The sequence below is a fragment of the Engraulis encrasicolus genome, chromosome 24 (genome assembly GCF_034702125.1).
Source record: "Engraulis encrasicolus isolate BLACKSEA-1 chromosome 24, IST_EnEncr_1.0, whole genome shotgun sequence".
NCBI lineage: Eukaryota > Metazoa > Chordata > Actinopteri > Clupeiformes > Engraulidae > Engraulis > Engraulis encrasicolus.
This window is the reverse complement of record NC_085880.1, coordinates 15,662,239-15,682,147: the sequence shown is the minus strand read 5'-3', so window position 1 is coordinate 15,682,147 and position 19,909 is coordinate 15,662,239. Positions and strand designations below refer to the sequence as shown.

General features: G+C 45.7%; 2 protein-coding genes across 4 annotated transcripts in view; both read right to left on the bottom strand.

Moving 5' to 3' along the window:
- ubtd1a (ubiquitin domain containing 1a) overlaps window positions 1–5,918 on the bottom strand; it is a 10,617-nt gene extending 4,699 nt beyond the window's left edge. The window contains exons 1-2 of one of the 2 annotated variants that reach the window (XM_063191034.1): window positions 5,845–5,918; window positions 4,773–4,857 (exon numbers count right to left, since the gene is read on the bottom strand). In XM_063191034.1, the coding sequence (XP_063047104.1) occupies window positions 4,773–4,842 (70 nt within the window). In that variant the 5' untranslated portion in view covers window positions 4,843–4,857; window positions 5,845–5,918. Of the gene's footprint in view, window positions 1–418; window positions 740–4,772; window positions 4,858–5,844 lie in introns of those variants that run through there. The other variant, XM_063191033.1, reaches the window with a different exon arrangement.
- A 2,179-nt stretch (window positions 5,919–8,097) lies between these two features.
- On the bottom strand, window positions 8,098–19,831 carry zdhhc16a (zinc finger DHHC-type palmitoyltransferase 16a). 2 transcript variants are annotated; one of them, XM_063191739.1, is made up of 11 exons: window positions 19,693–19,831; window positions 17,905–18,136; window positions 16,428–16,622; window positions 13,803–13,891; window positions 13,309–13,337; window positions 12,951–13,084; window positions 12,588–12,668; window positions 12,402–12,487; window positions 11,928–12,051; window positions 9,973–10,043; window positions 8,098–9,708 (listed from the first exon to the last, which is right to left on the bottom strand). In XM_063191739.1, the coding sequence occupies exons 2-11, from the start codon at window positions 18,133–18,135 to the stop codon at window positions 9,606–9,608; spliced, it is 1,143 nt and encodes a 380-aa protein (XP_063047809.1). In that variant the 5' UTR covers window position 18,136; window positions 19,693–19,831; the 3' UTR covers window positions 8,098–9,605. The 2 variants fall into 2 exon arrangements, with proteins under 2 accessions (XP_063047809.1, XP_063047810.1); XM_063191740.1 differs by lacking the exon at window positions 12,588–12,668.
- Between the last annotated feature and the right edge of the window lie 78 nt (window positions 19,832–19,909).

The window sequence follows — 19,909 nt, the reverse complement described above, 5'->3', positions numbered from 1 at the left end:
CTCTCTCTCTCTCTCTCTCTCTCTCTCTCTCGCTCTCTCTAACGCACACACATTATTTTTAGAGCTGTGGATTAACCCTCCTGACTTATCACCACATAACAGGATCTACACAGACACCCTCTCATAACACACTCCTATCATGAACAGCGATGGGAGACACACATATTGGTGACACAAACAACATACCAACATACATACTGTATATGTCCCATACAGCACACATGCACACATACACAAGCACACAAACATGCACATACACATTTGTAAATACACACATTCACATGCAGAAACACAATCGTAATTACATACTTTGCCCCTCATCCTTGGAATATGTATAGCAACCACACACACACACACACACACACACACACACACACTCACACACACACACTCACACACACGCTGATGAGCTACTCACGTTTGAGCCTGGTGGGCATGTTGCAGTTGCCCACGGTGACAACAGAGGGGGAGTAGTTTCTGGAACTAGTGACCCCCATAGCGACCGTATCCAATAGCAACTGTATCCAAAACACACGCCGCCTTGACAACGCGCGACTGCCTACAACATCCACAATGACAACACACCCACCAAAAACTCCAACCCTCCCAGTGGTCACTCTCTCCGTCGCACAAAACTCAAACGCACCACACAACCTCCTGCTAGCTCACACACACGAAAAAACAGAAGCATCTTGCACAACTAGTTCACCTCAATACATACACACACACATTCTCACACACCCACTGAGCTCTCCTGCCCATTAGCAAAGCCCACCCTGCCTTCTGTAGCACTCATCTCCAGCTGTCACTGGACCACTGAAACACACACACACCAAGATGACACATAACGACACACCCACACACACACAAACAAACACACACACACACCGAGATGCACACTCTAGCTCCACCCCTCCCGGGCTGTGACTCAGGAAGATGGTCCTGGCCTGATCCGACTGGCAGACATAAACACGCCTCGCCTGGCCTCTCCATGCCCCGCCCTGCCCGCGTCTCTGCTTGACCGCCCTTGGTAACACTTTATCTTAACCCAGTAGGACACGGCCCCTGTTATAAATTAGCTGTTACCAGAATGGCAATGAACGAGTCGTAATGTATTTCTAAAGGCCCTGTGCACTGTCATAGTGGTGTAGTACTGGTAGTTTTTTCAGTGCCTACAGCATTTCCACATGTGGAGCAGCGTGTGTTAAGGTTAACAAGGCTTTAATTACAGTGTACTTAATAATTAGGTACACTGGAATAAACACATCATGGTATGTTGTGATTGGTTTATTGGTTCAGGCAGAGCTCTACATCAACCGGCCAAATGTGAGAATTCAGTTTTTCAAATAAAAAAGAAAACTTACGAGCAACTTTTATGCAAGTTTAATACTGAGTGTGTGTTTGGCTAGTGAGATGAACATCTACTAGCCATTTTGGCTGGTGATGGGGAAAGAAGGTAGCCGTACGTACCCCCAGTGGCACGCGGTAATAGTCATTTAAAAGTTAAAGGGACACTGTGCAGGAAATGGTGAAAAAAGGTACTGCAACTATGCTGCTCATTGAAACTGGGCTGCCTATTGCCAAATTTGATCTTTACTTGAAAGTTTACTAAGTAATAAACAAATATTTTCTAGTATGGTCCAAGTACAGTCATTTTTGCTGCTAAAAATGGCTATTTTTGGAAATTTAAAATGGCGGACCATGGAGAAGATCCCCCTTTTCATGTATGAAAAGTGCAATTTTTCTAGTCATAATGAATACCTAGAATTTGATGGTGGCGATAACTATTCATGAAAAAGGTAACATTAGTGAATGGGCAGCATGAATTCCGGAAATAAACAACTAAAAATCTCCCTTTAAGTACCATACTGCTGTATTACAACACTATGACATAACACAGGGCTTTTAGTAATGCACTACGACTTGGTAATAACCATTCTGGTAACAGCAAATGTATAACGCTGTGTCTTGACTGGGTGAATTTAGAGTCCTGGGTACAGGTGTGATCCTATGCGATCGGTGGACACGTGTTCAGCTGTGATGTAATTGGTGGAAACATTTTCAGCTGTGATGTAATTGGGCGAGCTCATGCCAACGTGGCTAGATGCCACCAAAGATACTACAGTGAAGACGGCTCAAATACGTCATAAGAGCGTAGTACGGCATGGCCGCCAGCAGAGTCACTTGCTGGATCTCAAATGGTGCACTTGTGCACTTCAGTGTTCATGTTTCAGTACGTATGGCATATTAGTTACGCACTGAAACATAGTGCCCGAAGTGCACAATCGCGCCATTTGAGATCCAGCAACATTCTTCTTCTGCTGGCAGCATGCTAAAGTGCAATGACACTACTGCCAGGGGTGTGGTACAGGTCATAGGACACTGTCAATTTTTGACAGCTGTGATTAATTATCCCCCACAATTAACGATGAACGACAGCTGTAGTTAATTTGGCCACAAACTGAACATTGACAACCGGACATCCTCTTTCGACCGATTTTCCAGTGACAGAGACAGAGTTTCCAGTGTCACAATTTTTATCCATCATGGCGTCGCACCCACTGCCCATGCGCATCGTGTCCTGTAGGCTACGACCCCATGGCCAACGCATTTTCCACCAAGTGATAGTTCTCATCCATTCTACGTTCTTTGATTTAGAGTCCTGGGCACAGGTGTGATCCTATATGCGATTGATGGACACGTGTTCAGCTGTGATGTAATTGGTGGAAACGTTTTCAGCTGTGATGTAATTGGTGGAGAGGTGTTCAGCTGTGATTGTAATTGGGTGAGCTCATGCCAACGTGGCTAGTCGTCCACTGCCAGTCATTATGACAACAACAACTCACTATTCTCAGGACACGTCTCTCTTTCTCAATTCAAATTCATTCAATTCAACAATGCTTTCATGACGAATAAGACATCCATATTGCCAAAGCAACCATACGAACCATTAGAGGAATCACACAAAGTTTTTAAAAAAGAAAAGAAAGAAGCCATAGATAGGGCTTTACATACATTCTAGCCAACAATACAATAAGTATACTTAGTCAATTACGGGAACATAGGGACTTGAAAGGTAATAGTTCTCCAGGTCTAGACAATCTGTACAACATAGCAAACAAAATCTCTCTCTCTCTCTCTCTCTCTCTCTCTCTCTCTCTCTCTCACTCTCACACACACACACACACACACACACACACACACACACACACACACACACACACACACACACACACACACACACACACACACGTCTCTGTCTCTCTCTCTCACACACACATCTCTCTCTATCTCTATCTATCTATCTATCTCTCTCTCTCTCACACACACACACACACACACACACACACACACACACACACACACACACACACACACACACACACAGCATTTAGATTTGTGGCGTCACTCAGCTAATCTCTGCCGTGTGTGTGTGTGTGTGTGTGTGTGTGTGTGTGTGTGTGTGTGTGTGTGTGTGATCTGCCAAACCCTAAAGCCTCTCAAGGTCCCACGGGCAGCCAGCTGCTGGTATATTGATATGTACACTATATGCATTGCACACTCGTGCATAGATACATTCCCATATGCATACCCCCCCCACCACCCGATTGCCACCACCCACACACACACACCTCTCTTACTCTCATAGATCCCCCAGACACACACACAATACAACACACTGTCATATCAAGCCCCCCACACAGCCTTGTTGCCCCATCTCTCACCCCCTTACATGCTGAACAGGGATGAATTATGACTTCATGGGCTCCCGTGCAGTAATCTGTCCCTGACGGTGAAGAAGGGCGCTGAGGCCAAAACGCTGGTGTGATAGTGTCATGGCCTGATTAACGCATAAGCTAGACATGGCTGCAGCCTAGGGCCCCCCCACCAGCCCGGGGGCCGCCTGATCGGTCTAAGGCAGGGCTATTCAAATGGCGGCCCTGGGGCCAGACGTGGTCCTTGAACAAAAAGGCTCTGGCCCCCCACAAGCCCCTTGAAATACAGAATTGTTTTTCCGGAATTTAGAGATAAAAGTACAGGTTTCGTATCGAGTTTAAACGGGACACGGGGCGCTAAAATGCAGGAAATTACATCTAAGAAATGCAAACCTTCCGGGGGAGGACCCCCAGACCCCCCACCTCAATGAAGTGTCTCGTATTTTTCTCATTGACAGGGGGCAAACATAATACATACTGTACGTACATTTTGGCCCCATAACTGGGAGAAATGTGAAAAACTGGCCCTCGTTGACATTTAATTGAATACCCCTGGTCTAAGGACTGAAAACAGGTTTTCTGAATTGCAGATGCAGCAATTAAAAAAATATATCCTCTGTATATTTAGCAGCTAATGCATAGCTCGGAATTATGACACTGTTTATGTAATCTCATGCTGTGTATGCTATCTGTGTATCTGTGTATGCTATCTCTGTATGCTATCACAACCTGTAGCATAGGGGCATAGGGGCCTTGGGCGTGTGTGCGTGAGGATGTGATGGTGTTCAGGCATACACACACACACACACACACACACGCGCTACAGCCACAGCCACAGCCTCCCCCTCCCCAAACACATTTAGCACTCTCTCCACACACACACACACACACACACACACACACACACACACACACACACACACACACACACACACACACACACACACACATTATAAACATGTTAGGTACTAACACACACACACTATAAGCATGTTAAGCCCAAATACACACACACACACACACACACACTACACACACACGTTGTACCCTGCTCACCTCCTCTCTTCTTGCGTGGATGGGTGCTGCGGCTCCTGCTGCTTCTGTGTGTTCCTACGCAGGCTCCCATCACACACAGTAGCACCTGCACACAGACACAGACACAGACACACACACACACATTATAAACATCTTATAAACGGGCACTAACATACACACACCGGTATTATGTGGGTATCTTTCTGATTTGTGTATTCATTTTTGTGGCCTTGCCTTGCCTTAAATAAAGGTGAATGAATGAATGAACGAGCGCACGCACGCACACACACACACACACACACACACACACACACACACACACACACACACACACACACAGATGTCACATGTGGCCCTATCACACCCAATACCATATCAGAGGTGGTCAAAGTAAAACTAGAAGTAATTTTATGGAGTAAGTACAACACTATCACATGATACATAGTGATGATTACACCCGTTATTGTACCCAAATTTGATCCAACCAGCGCAGAATCAGGCACATCGCTCTACAGTATCAGTAGACCTGTTACACAGCAAAGTTACTTGTGTTGGAAAGATTTTTTTTTTTTTTTTACTTATTCTTATACTTTGGCCTCCTCTGTCCTACACCAAACCAACTAGGCCTACATCACCAACTGCACATTTTTTATTTCACACACACACTCACGCCCTCTAGCTCAGCACATCATAAGCATCATCTTGCATCATTGCTACATCGCTCAGATTCCACTCCTCTCCAAACACGCGCCGTCATCCTGCCAGTTGTAAATTGAAGTGAGAAGAGAAGAGAAGAGAAGAGAAGAGAAGAGAAGAGAAGAGAAGAGAAGAGAAGAGAAGAGAAGAGAAGAGAAGAGAAGAGAAGAGAAGAGAAGAGAGTATTGGCTCGAGGGTCGGCTCGGTTGGAGAGACATCACTAATCTGATTGGCTAATCTCATGCCTGCACGCGCCTGGACAAAACACCGGTGGCACGAGCACCCGGTGACAGTGACAGTTCACACACCCATGCCTATATCTATAGTGAACAACATTGTGCACAGCCGAGGCGAAGACTATGAGCTGGAAATAGGAAAAAACACTACAAGTACCTACCTGTGCAATCCCCGACACCTCATCACTTCATCTGAAAAGCCACCGGAGCATTGGCGCTTGCAGAGAAGACCAACCCAACCGTTGATGGGAGTTCTACTCTCACCCCTCACGGGCTTTTACGGTGGCACGCGCGTCTCGGCAGCAAGCTGCTCTTAAATGTTAAATCCTTCAGTTGATACCCGGTGATACGCATGCGCCGCGAGACGCAGGGTCAGAGAGAATCTCTCCGGTCAGCCAGGGCGCACGTGCCATGTCCGACGCCAGATAACAACTCTCGTGCACGCCAAGCCGGTTGACAGAGCTGCTTTAGAGGCTCTAGTGGTGGACTTCTAGCTTTCTCTCTGCCCCCTCACATGTATGGAACCCCTTTACTTTAGACGTGTGTGTGTGTGTGTGTGTGTGTGCGCGCGCGTTCACTCACCCTGGCTTGAAGCGGCACTATCTTCTTCTGAGAGTGAAGTGAGGAAGACTGATAAATACGTGAACTAGAGAGATAAGGAGAGCAAAGTGCCCGTCATACTGGTAACAAACAAGAGACTGACGCCAGAATGACGGCATATGCTTAAATGAAAACTGCCAAGTGTTTTTAAACATGATTTGAACCATCATATCACCAGATGCCTAAAGGAGGCCTACTATTTATATTTTGGAGTGGGGTTATTCAAATGATAATAAACTAAAAATAGCTACTCAGAGACCTGTCATATAAAATAGCGGGGACGTATGAGAGAAAAATCTACCCTAAACTATTTCCACACCCAGATGGTAGCCTACAGGTGGGCATCAGTATGTAATGGACAATTACCGGTATTACTCCTCCTGGTGTGTGTGTGTGTGTGTGTGTGTGTGTGTGTGTGTGTGTGTGTGTGTGTGTGTGTGTGTGTGTGTGTGTGTTGGTGGTTTCTCCCTGCCCTCTAGTGGCATTTTCAATTCTACAAAGACCCCCCACCCCCACTCAGTGCATTTATCACAAGTCCCATGTTGTATACAGATCAGAGCTATACTGTAGGCCTATAGCATTCTGTGCCCATTTGTGTGTGCATGTAGAAATTAAACATGTGAATGAATAAATGATACCACCAATATCATTTGTGTATCAATGTTGATAATGACAGGCAGCCAGGGACGGTTCTAGTCAATTTGGTGCCCCAGACGAGCACCCACTTTCCTTTTTGTGAATTTGGAAATATCTGTGTAACATAGCATTGTACATCTGATCGAGCGCATCTGATCTAGAACATGTACTGTGGCCCATGAATAAACATTACCAGTGTAAAGTTTGATTTATTCCCCTTGCCGTATAATTGTGTGGAACTTTTGGGTGTTATTTGCGTCCTAGGCCAGTGGTTCTTAACCTTTTTTCTAAAAGCACCCCTTACCTACAATCTGAGCACAAACAAGGACCCGCTTCAATCTCTGCTGCACCCCTGGTTAAGAACCACTGCCATAGGCGACCGCCTTGTCCATCAACAACGGCCCAGTGGGCAGCCAATCTCTGGAAGGCCAGCATTAGGAGAGATGATGCACTTTTTCTTTCGTCCTTTCATTCTTCTCTGTTTAGCCCAGATTTCATCTTAAATTTTATTTAGCGCTGCGTCACAATATTTAACCTAATATAATGTAAATGAGTAGGCAAAAAATCAAATACCTCTTTAGGGATGGGTATTGATCAGAATGTCTCTGTTCTGGTTCCAATACCTTCATTTCAGTACCGGCTCCTCCAAACTTTAATAGGAAACCCTCAACTATTATCATACAGATTAATCTGCTGTGTGTGTGTGTGTGTGTGTGTGTGTGTGTGTGTGTGTGTGTGTGTGTGTGTGTGTGTGTGTGTGTGTGTGTGTGTGTGTGTGTGTGTGTGTGTGTTTTCACAGGTGTGCCTTGTGTTTTCACACACACAATGATACACTGGGTGACGTCTCTTCAAGAAAGGCACAGATATACAAAAAAGATATGTTTAATTAATCACATAAAATACACACGCACGCACGCACGCACGCACGCACACACACACACTTAACAGCACACCCCATAGTAAACCACTGAGTCAGTGTCAGTCTTTGATGGAGAGAGAGCCCATCACTAGGGGTTGTGGGTGTGAGCTCAGACAGTCATACCAATGGGCCTGGCTCTTTGGCGTAGAGGTCAAAGCACACGTTTGGTATCGGGGGGAGTATTCCAAAAACATGATTTAGCAATGAACCTGTTTAAATAAACATACAAAATACAGTAAATATGCTAATAGTTTGGTACCAGGGGAGTATTCCAAAAACATGGTGCATAAGCAATGAACCTGTTTAAATTAACATACAAAGTACGGTAAATCTGCTAACAGTTAGCCTCCATGTGTCATTTAGTTAAGAAAACGAGGACAGCAGGCTCTGCTTTTAGGTGATTTACCACTACAGCAAGATTAACTTAACATGGTTTACTACTGAACCAGGTTCTTGGAATACCCCTCAAACCATAGGTACCCTGGAGGCCAGGGGGTATACCAAGAAGTAGAGGTGGGCGATATGACAAGTACAAGATCGTTTTGAATCTGCCAAAGTGAAGAAATTGTATAGATCATCTTATACCTGTAGGCTAGTGAGGAGGTTTACTATCATGATCAGAGTGATGTCTACTTACTTAGTGTTGTTGTCTTGACTTTGATTCTTTACTTAATTGTGTTGCAATTGTGCACTTTGAGTGTCATCAGCGTGTTCACATTCAATTAATTGCTAATTACAACTTGCAAGTATATAAAATGCCTGCTTTTGTTCTTCTGTTGTTTTCTTTATTTTTTGATGGAAGATCTTAATAAAAAATAAGAATGAAGGTTTTATGTAAAAAAAAACGTGATATGACATATTTGCCATATCGTCCACCCCTACTAAGAAGCTGGATAAGTAGTAAACCAGGCCAAATTCGTGTGTATGTGTCCCTGGTGTACTGTTGCAACCTGAAGTGTGCTGTAGTGCCCATCACTGTCCGTTAGGGGGCGCCAGTAAACTGCAGCATCCGCAGGTCACTTGACCAGCCTCACAGTGTATCAACATAGTGACAAGAGATGCTCTACGGTTACCATGGCGATGAGACATGCTCTATAGTTCCCACAGTGATGAGAGAGATGCTCTTCAGTGTTCCCATAGCGATGGCAGAGATGCTCTACAGATCCCATAGTGACGATGAGAGGGATGCTCTACATTTACCATGGTGATGAGAAAGATGCTCTACAGTTCCCATAGTGAAGAGAGAGATGCTCTACAGTTACCATTGTGACGAGAGAGATGCTCTACAGTTCCCATAGTGAAGAGAGAGATGCTCTACAGTTACCATAGTGACGAGAGAGGTGCTCTACAGTTCCCATAGTGACGATGAGACGGACGCTCTACAGTGACCACAGTGATGAGAGAGCTGTTCTTCAGTGTCCCCATAGCGATGACAGAGATGCTCCACGATGTCACCATAGTGATGAGAGAGACAATGTCCACAATGTCACTCACCATGGCGATGAGAGAGACGCTATACAGTTCCCATAGTGGCGAGGAAACAGATGCTCAACCATGTCACCACAGTGACAAGAGAGATGCTCTTCAGTGTCACCATAGTGATGACGAGAGAGATGCTCCACAGTTCCAATAGTGACGATCAGAGAGATGTTGCAGTGTGACCATTGTGATGATATGCTTCCAGACTGATCAGCCCTTAGTGATGGATCAAAACACTCACACACTCGTACCGTCACAGTGTGTGTGTGTGTGTGTATGTGGTATGGGTCAGACAGGTACCAGGTGTTTCCTGTGTGGATAGACGTCCCAGGTGAAGCCGTCACCGAAAGGGGGGTGGCCAGAGGGCAGTAGGACGCGCGTTATCCAATGGCTGCAGAGAAAGACACAAGAGTTAGCCAATCACCGGGGAGGAACATAAGACTAACTAAAGTGAATGTGTGTGTGTGTGTTGCATCAATAACTCCAGTCCTAATGGGTGTGTTGAGCATGTGTACATGTCGGTGTTTGAGCACGTGTGTGTGTGTGTGTGTGTGTGTGTGTGTGTGTGTGTGTGTGTGTGTGTGTGTGTGTGTGTGTGTGTGTGTGTGTGTGTGTGTGTGTGCGTGCATGCGCATGTGTGTTTGTGTGTCCTGACCTTCTCTTCTCGACGCCAAGGAAGTGTTTCCAGTTGTTTAGCCACCCGTAGTGGAAGGGGTTTCTGTAGGCCTGAGGAGCACACTCAGATGATCACAATCATCACAATCATCGCATCATCACTTTTTTCTCCCCCTACAAACTATGATTCAAGCGAAAGGGAGTTTTTCCTCACCCCTGATGCCACCAGGGGCCGCATCTGAGCGCCCAATCTCTGTGTGACTATTGTTAGATATTGTACAGTAGTAGAAACTAGCTTTTAGATAACTAGAGATACTCTAGGTTTGTTAGTTGATTTAATTAGAATGTTTGATAATAAAGATTGCTAATAAGATTGTTTGATAATAAAGATTGAATGTTTACTAATATGTGTTGTGATGATGAAAAATTGCAAGGATGACTGAACATGATTTGATTAACAGGATATGGCGAACAAATAGGCCCAGAACATTTTGCAGCTAAATAACTGAATAAAGGTAGTCTACAGATGGTTACGCAGGAGCCAACGCCTCAAGAACCATTACGTTCTCGTTCAAAGGCAATCATGTTAATGTTCTCCAAGACGGGCCTGGGCAAGATGGCACCACAGGTAATCCTGATGTTTCCAGGATGGCCCAGCCCCACCCGGGGTCCTAATCCCTATAGAAATGGTTGATGTTTGGGGATGGGGGATTATGCCCAGTCGTTCACAGGTTAAAGGGGGACATAGAGGAAGACCACAGGATGAAGAAGGCACAGAGGAAGACCACAGGATGAAGATGGCCAATCAAGAGCAACGAGTCAAAATGGCCGCCCCGGAACCACACAACATCCCAGAATAGGCTCATCTGCACATAGACACACGCCCACGAACACACCCATCTACTGACAAAACACACCCTCATAGCATCCTATTGGCACATAGGCACACACCCACGACCGCACCCATCCACTGACAAAACACCCACATATCCAAAGTATAAATACACAAACAGGGAAATGAAGGGCAGTTTTCTTTTTACCTAACTTCTCCTAAACTGCATTAACGTTTGTTATCGGTCAGGGGTATTTAGGTCAGGAAATCTCCAGAGCTCTGAATGCTTGTGTATCTTATGCTTTTTGTGTAGTATCCAGTGTTCTAGATAGCATCGGTTACTACTGCTGTAAATATACTTTTTGTAGACAATAAATCCTTGGATTTTGTTGTGGACATATTCGGACTGTTTTGCCTTTTTCCTTTTTGAATTCAACAAACATGTAATATGGCGGAGTCCATATATTTAATACTATCTATGACTTATGCTAGGCCCAGCCACTATGGACCTTACGCATCTAAGAATCCTGGTCCTAACCTAAGTTGACCTTATGACTCTACAATCTCTATCTATCTCTTCTTCCTCTCCCTTCCTGCTATTTCTGCCTCTCCTCTATACCTCTCCTTTTAAATCTATCGCTAACAATGATGTTTTTTCCCATTTGTTAAGCACTTTGAGTTACATGCCTTGTACGATACAGTGCTATACAAATACAATTATTATTATTATTATTTGTCACAATCATCACAACCACAATCATGATCACTAGTGAGCGCACAAGATCACAATGTATACAAATATGAATAAATCCCTGTGTGCGAGTGTGTACATGTGCATGTGTGTGTGTGAGTGTGTACCATGTTGCATTTAGAAATTACGTAACCTCCTTCTTGTTTGTGTGTCTCTTGGAGTGTGTGTGTGTGTGTGTGTGTGTGTGTGTGTGTGTGTGTGTGTGTGTGTGTGTGTGTGTGTGTGTGTGTGTGTGTGTGTGTGTGTGTGTGTGTGTGTGTGTGAGTGTGTGTACCCGGTTGCGTTTGGCCAGGCGTGTCCTCTCCTTCTTGTTGGTGTGTGTGTGTGTGTGTGTGTGTGTGTGTGTGTGTGTGTGTGTGTGTGTGTGTGTGTGTGTGTGTGTGTGTGTGTGTGTGTGTGTGTGTGTGTGTACCCGGTTGCGTTTGGCCAGGCGAGTCCTCTCCTTCTTGTTGATGTGTCTCTCGATGCTGGTTTCTCCTCGTGAGATCAACATGGCGTGCCACAACGTCAGCCCTCCCAGAGCTACCGCCACAGTGCTGCACACACACACACACACACACACACACACACACACACACACACACACACACACACACACACACACACACACACACACACACACACACACACACACACACACACACACACACACACACACACACACACAATGTCAGACCTCCTAGAGCAACGCACATGCAGATCGGTGTGTGTCTGTGTCTGTGTGTTAGTGTTTATCCTGGTCAACACCCACATGTAGATGAGTGTGCGTGTGTGTTTGCATGTGTATGTGTGTGCGTGTGTGTGTGTGTGTGTGTGTGTGTGTGTGTGTGTGTGTGTGTGTGTGTGTGTGTGTGTGTGTGTGTGTGTGTGTGTTCATGTGTTTTACCTGGTCAGGACCCACATGTAGATGATGCTCTTGTTTACAAGTTTATCCTTCAGAGTGAATGTGGGGGCAGGAGTCTGGAACGAACTCTGGAGAGAGAGGGATTGGTGTGTGAGTTTCAGCGTGGAAAGTGTGTGTGTGTGTGTGTGTGTGTGCTGTATGAGAGTGTGTGTGTGTGTGTGTGTGTACCTCAGGAGGTACAATGCCGATCAGTAGCCCCACCCCCTTCACCGGAACACCAGCTGGCTCCGCCTCCAAAGCTTTCAAGTGCTGAAGAGAAGAAACACACACACACAAACACACACGCACACAAACACGCGCACACACACACACACACAGCATAAACAGAGTGAGAAGGAGGAAAAGCACCCGCCATCCAGCAAATGACACAATGTCAGACAGAGTGTGTGTGTGACACTAATCTGTGCACGTATGTCTACATGTCTGTGTGTGTGTGGCGATGTATGGGGTTGTATCTATGAATGATTATATGAAGATTTCGGCAATACAACACCACTGTATGTGTGTGTGTGTGTGTATGTGTGTGTGTACCTCCATAGCGTTGTATGCGTCTATGAAGAGTTTTCGTCCGCTAATGGAGCAGTACACGCAGCCCAACGTCAGGACGACACAGAAGGAGAAGAAGTAGCGATGGTTGAAGTGGCCAACACAGTTATTTAACCAGGCTGCGCAGTTACACAGTTAAGGAGAATAATACAGACAGACACACACACACACACACACACACACACACACACACACACACACACTTATTTAACCACACTGTAAACAAGCAAGGTTACGGAGACTATTCTCTCACACACACACACACACACACACACACACACACACACACACACACACACACACACACACACACACTTATTTGACCAGACTTGTGTGAGGATACGGCAGTGATGATCCATCTTCAGAATGCACCTGTATGGACACACAAACGCACACACACACGCAGGCATGCACGCACGCACGCACGCACGCACACACACACAACAAATCAGTCAGAGAATGCCGCTGTACCACAATAATGTGTTTTCGGTTATTCTCTTTATTTTGTCTTTAGTGTGTCATAAAACCACTTTTCTTTATTTGCAGCTTTACTTAGAGTGTAACAACACGAAATGTGATTAAATTAAAATGTACATAGCTATAATAATTTCTTGTTAAAGAACACATTTCATTTACAAAACAAAATTGAAAATACATTTTCAGGGGAAATGTGTGTGTGTGTGTGTGTGTGTGTGTGTGTGTGTGTGTGTGTGTGTGTGTGTGTGTGTGTGTGTGTGTGTGTGTGTGTGTGTGGGTGTGTGTGTGCGCGTGTGTGTGTGTGTGTGTGTGTGTGTGTGTGTGCGTGCGCGCGTGTGTGTGTGTGTGTGTGTGACATACGTGTTGCAGATTCCACAGTGGTGTGTCCTGGCTGGTTTGGGGGTGACACACTTTTTACAGTACGACACAAATGGAAGTTCACTCTTCCTCTGAAAAAAAAAACCCCATACACACACACACACATATTAAATAAACTGACATCATACACCTCTATATGTAAACAAACATGTGAATGTATGCGAGTTAGTCGATGGGGGCCACAGATAGGGACCACAGATAGGGACCACAGATGTAAACTAGATTGCATTCTCACAGAAAATGCTGGAAGCGGGCTTGCCTTTTGGGGCAGAGATGAAACAAAGTACTATTGAGAAAACAAAGCTAAAAGAAATGTTGCAAAAAATCCATCCACCCAGTCAGAAGTTATGGGCCAAACAATTCAGCCATCTTGAATTCAGCCATCTTGAAAGTGTTGTAGCTCTGCGTTTTGGGGATATACTAAATGACATACATGGTATTTTAAGTTGGCTAGGGAACACTGCATATGATATAATTTTGAAAATCAACATGGGTCCGAGTGGGATTCGAACTCACAACCTCCATATCTGTAATCCAGGACCTTTGCCATTGATACTAAATGACATACATGGTATTTTAAGTTGGCTAAGGAACACTGCATATGATATAATTTTGAAAATCAACATGACTCCGAGTGGGATTCGAACTCCCAACCTCCAAATTGCTGATGCAGGAGTATTACTATTGGGCCAAGCAGCTGCCTATAAATATCATTACGTAAGGGTTAACGTTCGGCGAGAAGGTCGCTACCGTGGAATAGCAGCACGACAGAGAGAATCTTTAGACCCCGACGCGGAGCGGAGGGGTCTTGTTCTCTCTGAAGTGCTGCTATTCCACAAAGCGACCGACTCGCCGAAAGTTAACCCGCTTATTATATGGATATACTTAAATGATTCACACATGCGGGGACATTTCTTTAGACCTATTTAATGTTAAGATTGTTGCTGCGCAAAACAAAACAGTGCCGTTGTGGAACACCGCTAGGCAACAGCTAGGTAGGCTAGCCAGGACAACAGGTGTTGTCTATCACAGCAGCTGATTAGAGTGACAAAAGACCGGACCCCCTGCGGAGTGATATGAAACATTCGCTTTAGCCACTGACTTGTATAGCCTACAAGCCAGTGGCTTTAGCAGTGAACGTCTTGTTGCCATTGACAGCGGTAGCCAGGACAACGGGTGCTGTCTATCACAGCAGCTGATTGAGTCTTGTTGAAAAGTCGCAGCAGTGAAAAGTCTTGTTGCCATTGACAGCGGTCTGTTATAGACCAACCCGTCCGTTATCGAAAAATAACAGACGTCCGAACGTTGGGGAGCCCCGTTGAAATGAATGGAGCATTCGACCGATGACGTCACACCATATAATAAAGCAAGATAATATTAGATTGCATTGAAGAGCTGAACAATACACTTCTAGAACTACAGAGCAGCTGGTCGTTAAGAATAGAATGTTGAGAGAAAGTCACAGTTGAGATGGAACCCTATATTGGTTGCACCTGTTCTGATTGACTGAATGGCAGTTAATATGGTGCTGTAGGGCAGAGGGCAGAATCAGAAACAGTTTTTTGTCTTTAGATTGATGTTGCTAAAAAACTAAAAGGAATTGGCACGAGTCCTGCTCACAGATAGGAGTCATACATTTGACCTCTCCAACAGTCTTTGAATGAAGTTTATAGGTTAAACGGTTCAGTCACAAATGGACCTCTTGTGGGACATGCGTTGACCTCTTGAAAAAGGCACTTCAAGCCACAATGGGAAACGCCATAGACCCAGCCCTGTCGTTTTTACACACCTGCCATTTAAAAAGTAATGGGAGTTGGGAGATGAAACTTTGACAATTTGTAGACATCCCATAGAGCTCGCCAACAACGCGTCAACTAAACTTCTAGGTGAAAGTATTTTATGACCGAAAAAGCCTCCTACACTCTAATCTCTAGAGTGGTGGAACCTTGGTTCATGAAGGTTCTACCATTGTTTTCAATGGGGACACAAACTTGCACAAAATCGCCAAAAACGGGAAAACGACAAGAGACACGGACACGCTATATCACTAGAAATGATCTCCGAGCCGAGCCGGTCGTTTTAGTGTTTGAACGGTGTCTCCATCTCGAAAGGCCTAGGAGGAGATCCATTTTCTATTTTTACTGCCCTGCACAAGAGAACAAAGAAATAAATAATAAACAGGACTTAGAGATTACTGGAATCGGGCGTTGCTCTGCAAGCCCACTTAACTAGCTTCTAGCTAACTCTGGTACTAGATTCTGTCTTGTACATGGTCCCTGTCAAATAAGCAATAAACTAAACTAACACGTGTGTGTGTGTGTGTGTGTGTGTGTGTGTGTGTGTGTGCCTGGAGTCGATGTCCAGGTTTGTGTCTGTCTGTCTGTCTGTGTGTGTGTGTGTGTGTGTGTGTGTGTGTGTGTGTGTGTGTGTGTGTGTGTGTGTGTAACTGAGACAGGTGTCTAAGTGTATAAACAGTGTGTGTGCATGCGTGTGTGTACCTGAGGCAGGTGTCCAACACTATGTGTGTGTGTGTGTGTGTGTGTGTGTGTGTGTGTGTGTGTGTGTGTGTGTGTGTGTGTGCGCGTGCGTGCGTGCGTATGTGTGTACCTGCGGTGGGTGCCCAGGGGGAGTGCAAGTAGCCTTGTAGTAGTGGAACGTGATCATGACGATGAGCCAGTGGCCGAAGCACAGGTGCCACACGATCCACACGGGGGCGTAGGTGCGCAGCACCAGAGGCAACAGCACCAGGTAGGCTATCAACACTATGGAACTAGTCAACACTATCACCATGCACACAAACACCTGCATGCACACACACACACACACACACACACACACACACACACACACACACACACACACACACACACACACACACACACAAAAAAGACAATCAGCACTATAGCACTAGTCAACTCACTAATACCATACACATAAACTCTAACTAACACACACACACACTGACAAGATAGGCCAGGGGTTCCCAAACGTCACCATGACAAGGCCCCCATATACTGGCACATTGCAGCCAAGGCCCCCCTTACATGGGTCGTGCCACACTATTTTTTTTCTGTGCACCCCTAGGTCTGTGAGTATGTACCCCATTGGGATATAATTACAATGGTAGGTTTAATTACAAAGGTTCACAGATGCAATATTTCAAATTATAATGCAGTTATTAACTATTGAGAATATAATTTAGCCTACTTTTGGGTTTTGGGTGTACATTAATCAATTTGTTTATTTATTTTTTTGCTATACTTTCAACCTGCCACAGCCTCCCTAGCACTCCCTAACGGACCTCTGGGAGGTCCCCGGCCCATACTTTGAAAACCACTGAGATGGCAATAATAATACTCCTAGAATCTCTGCTATAAAGCTAGTACATACAAAACTGCACAAGTATGCGCGCGCACACACACACACACACACACACACACACACACACACACACACACACACACACACACACACACACACCAGGTATACAATCAGCTAATCAACGCTACATGACCACATAAACATACTCACCTACAGTACTAGTGGTGTCAACAATAATCGATTCGGCAATGCAATACAATGCAATGCGGGGCATGGACAATTCAATTCAATGCGGCAAGTTCCAGAATCGATGCGGCAAATGTTTTAAGTTTCAATTACTTCCGTGGATAGGAGCAAATGAATGTTAAATTAAATAAAAGCACTTCAAAGCATTGAAAACCGCAAGACTGATACAGAAAACAGCCAATAAAATGTTGCTCAGTATCTGACTACTTGTATTGCCTCATCATGACTGATGAAACATTTGCTTTGCTTTCAGTAGAAATGTAATGCATTGCAATGCATCGTAGAATTGAATCGAATCGAATCGCTACCTCCCGAATCGTTAATCGAATCGAATCGTGAGGGCAGTGCCAATGCACACCACTAATTCCTACATATACACCCACCCACACCCATCCACACACACACACACACACACACACACACACACACACACACACACACACACACACACACACACACACACACTCTCTTGTTCAATCGCTCAAACACAAACACATGCACAGGCATGTATACTGACCCGCCCAAAGAGGCGTGTGAGGCGGTCTGCAAGCCAGAAGACAGGTTCAAAGAGTGTGTCGTTGACGGTGTCGCAGGAGGTGTGTGTGTTGAAGCAGAGGGACCGCGCCAGCAGCTGGGCGTACGCCCACAACCGCCTCACACACGCGGGCACACACACGCGCCAGCGCGCCCGCCCGCAACACACACGCACGCACCGCCACACCGGCCCTCCTCCAATACACACGCGCATACTGGGGAAAAACACACACACAAAAACACACACATTGGAGATAAACACAGTACGTAATGATTACATGATTTCATATAAACACACTGCAATCCCCCTCCCAAACCTCAATAAGTACGCGCACGCACACACACACAAACACACACTCACATTTGCACTTGTGAGGTGAACGTGTGTGTGGGTGTGTTTGTTGGGCGAGGTGAAAGTGACACAGTTGAATTTTGCGAATCAACAACCTTAACCACACACAGGCCTACGCACGTACACGCGTGCACACACACTCAAATGCACACGCACACACACACACACACCTCATCTTCCCAGTCGCTCAAGAAAATTCTTCATGCCACTTCCTCTTAGGCTGTCTTTCACATGTTGCTAACAATAAAAAAATAGTGTGGTAATATGTTTTACCCAGCCCAACTTCCTGCACAAACAAAAACACAAACACACCAGAATCTCAGTTTCGTTCTTCTTGCCTACTAATTGAGTGAGTGTACGCGTGTGTTTGTGTGTGTTTGTGTGTGTGTGTGCTGTGGGTCTAGCCTACAGTGAACGTGTGAGAGAGTGTTGACAGAACTGAGACAAGTAGCCTATGTCTGGTGTGTGTGTGTGTGTTTGTGTGTGTGTGTGTGTGTTCTGTTGAATGGGATATGCAAGAGTGCTGTTAAATGATTTTGTTCAGTGTGTGTGTGTGTGTGTATGACCATGTGTGTGTTGCAGTGTGTCTTCCGGTCCGTCTGCATTCTTACTTTCCAACTCAGACAGGTGGGGTCATTAGGGGTGGAGACGTAGCACACACACCCGCACACACGCACACCAGGGGTGCATTTCTCGAAACCAAATTTGCTTACTACATTAGCTGCTTTGTTGTTTTCAATGCATTTTCCCATTGGCAACTACCGAAGTTGCTAACAGGCTAACAACTTCTCTTTTGAGAAATGCACCCCAGGTGTGGTCGGCAGGGATGGAGACGGAACAGGTGGACACAAACAGGTGTGTACACATGGGCTACAAAAGCGCGTGTCTGTCACCGGTCCACCTCCCTCTAGACCCCCTCCCTCCCTCTCCTCCTCTCGAGCTGCCACGGGACAAGTTGCATGCGCACCCTCTCAACCCCCCTCCGAGGGTCTCGTGTGATTTGTGGTGACAGTGACAGCGGGTGTCAGTCCCCCTCCCCCCGGCCCCCTGACACAAAGGTTTAATCGCGAGACACAGAGCAAAAGAACGAGAGGATTACTGCATCTGGCGTCCGCTTTGTATGTGTAGCTTCTAATATCAGGATAGCACCAGATCACAGAGCCCTCATCATCACCGTCTCGCTTTCTTTTACACCGTCAACTAAATATACACCCATTATAACAGCCTCCAACTGAACGGAGTCTAAACAGACTAGGCCTACTGTTCTTTACGGCAATCTCTAATCTACTGTCTTTGACATATAGCTGCGTGCTAGGGGGCCGAAGCCCAAACCACACACACCACAAGCAGCATCCCGAGCAGTGGAGATGTAGCCTACGCCTCTAAGCATGGGGAGAGTCTGATATCTCCGGCGCCTACCTGGCTCCTATTCCGTGCTAACAGCAGGCCACCTGGAGGGTCAGCTCATGGTACCGGAGGGTTTCTTCGGGTCCCCCGATGAGATGTTGGTGGTGGAGGAAAGACAGGGAGAACACCGTCTGAAAACCGTTCACCAACAGCGTCCTCCTACCAGACAGTGCATCCTGCTTCTGCGCATGTTCAAGGATGCGCGCAAAGGACAAAGGGAACTGTAGTA

Coding starts and splice junctions, on each gene's coding strand:
- zdhhc16a (XM_063191739.1), bottom strand. CDS start 18,135: ATGCGCGTGTGTATTGGAGGAGGGCCGGTGTGGCGGTGCGTGCGTGTG. Junction 12,669..12,950: donor ACGCATACAACGCTATGGAG/GTACACACACAC, acceptor TCTTCTCTTCAG/CACTTGAAAGCTTTGGAGGC. Junction 9,709..9,972: donor CTTGGCGTCGAGAAGAGAAG/GTCAGGACACAC, acceptor CTTTCTCTGCAG/CCATTGGATAACGCGCGTCC.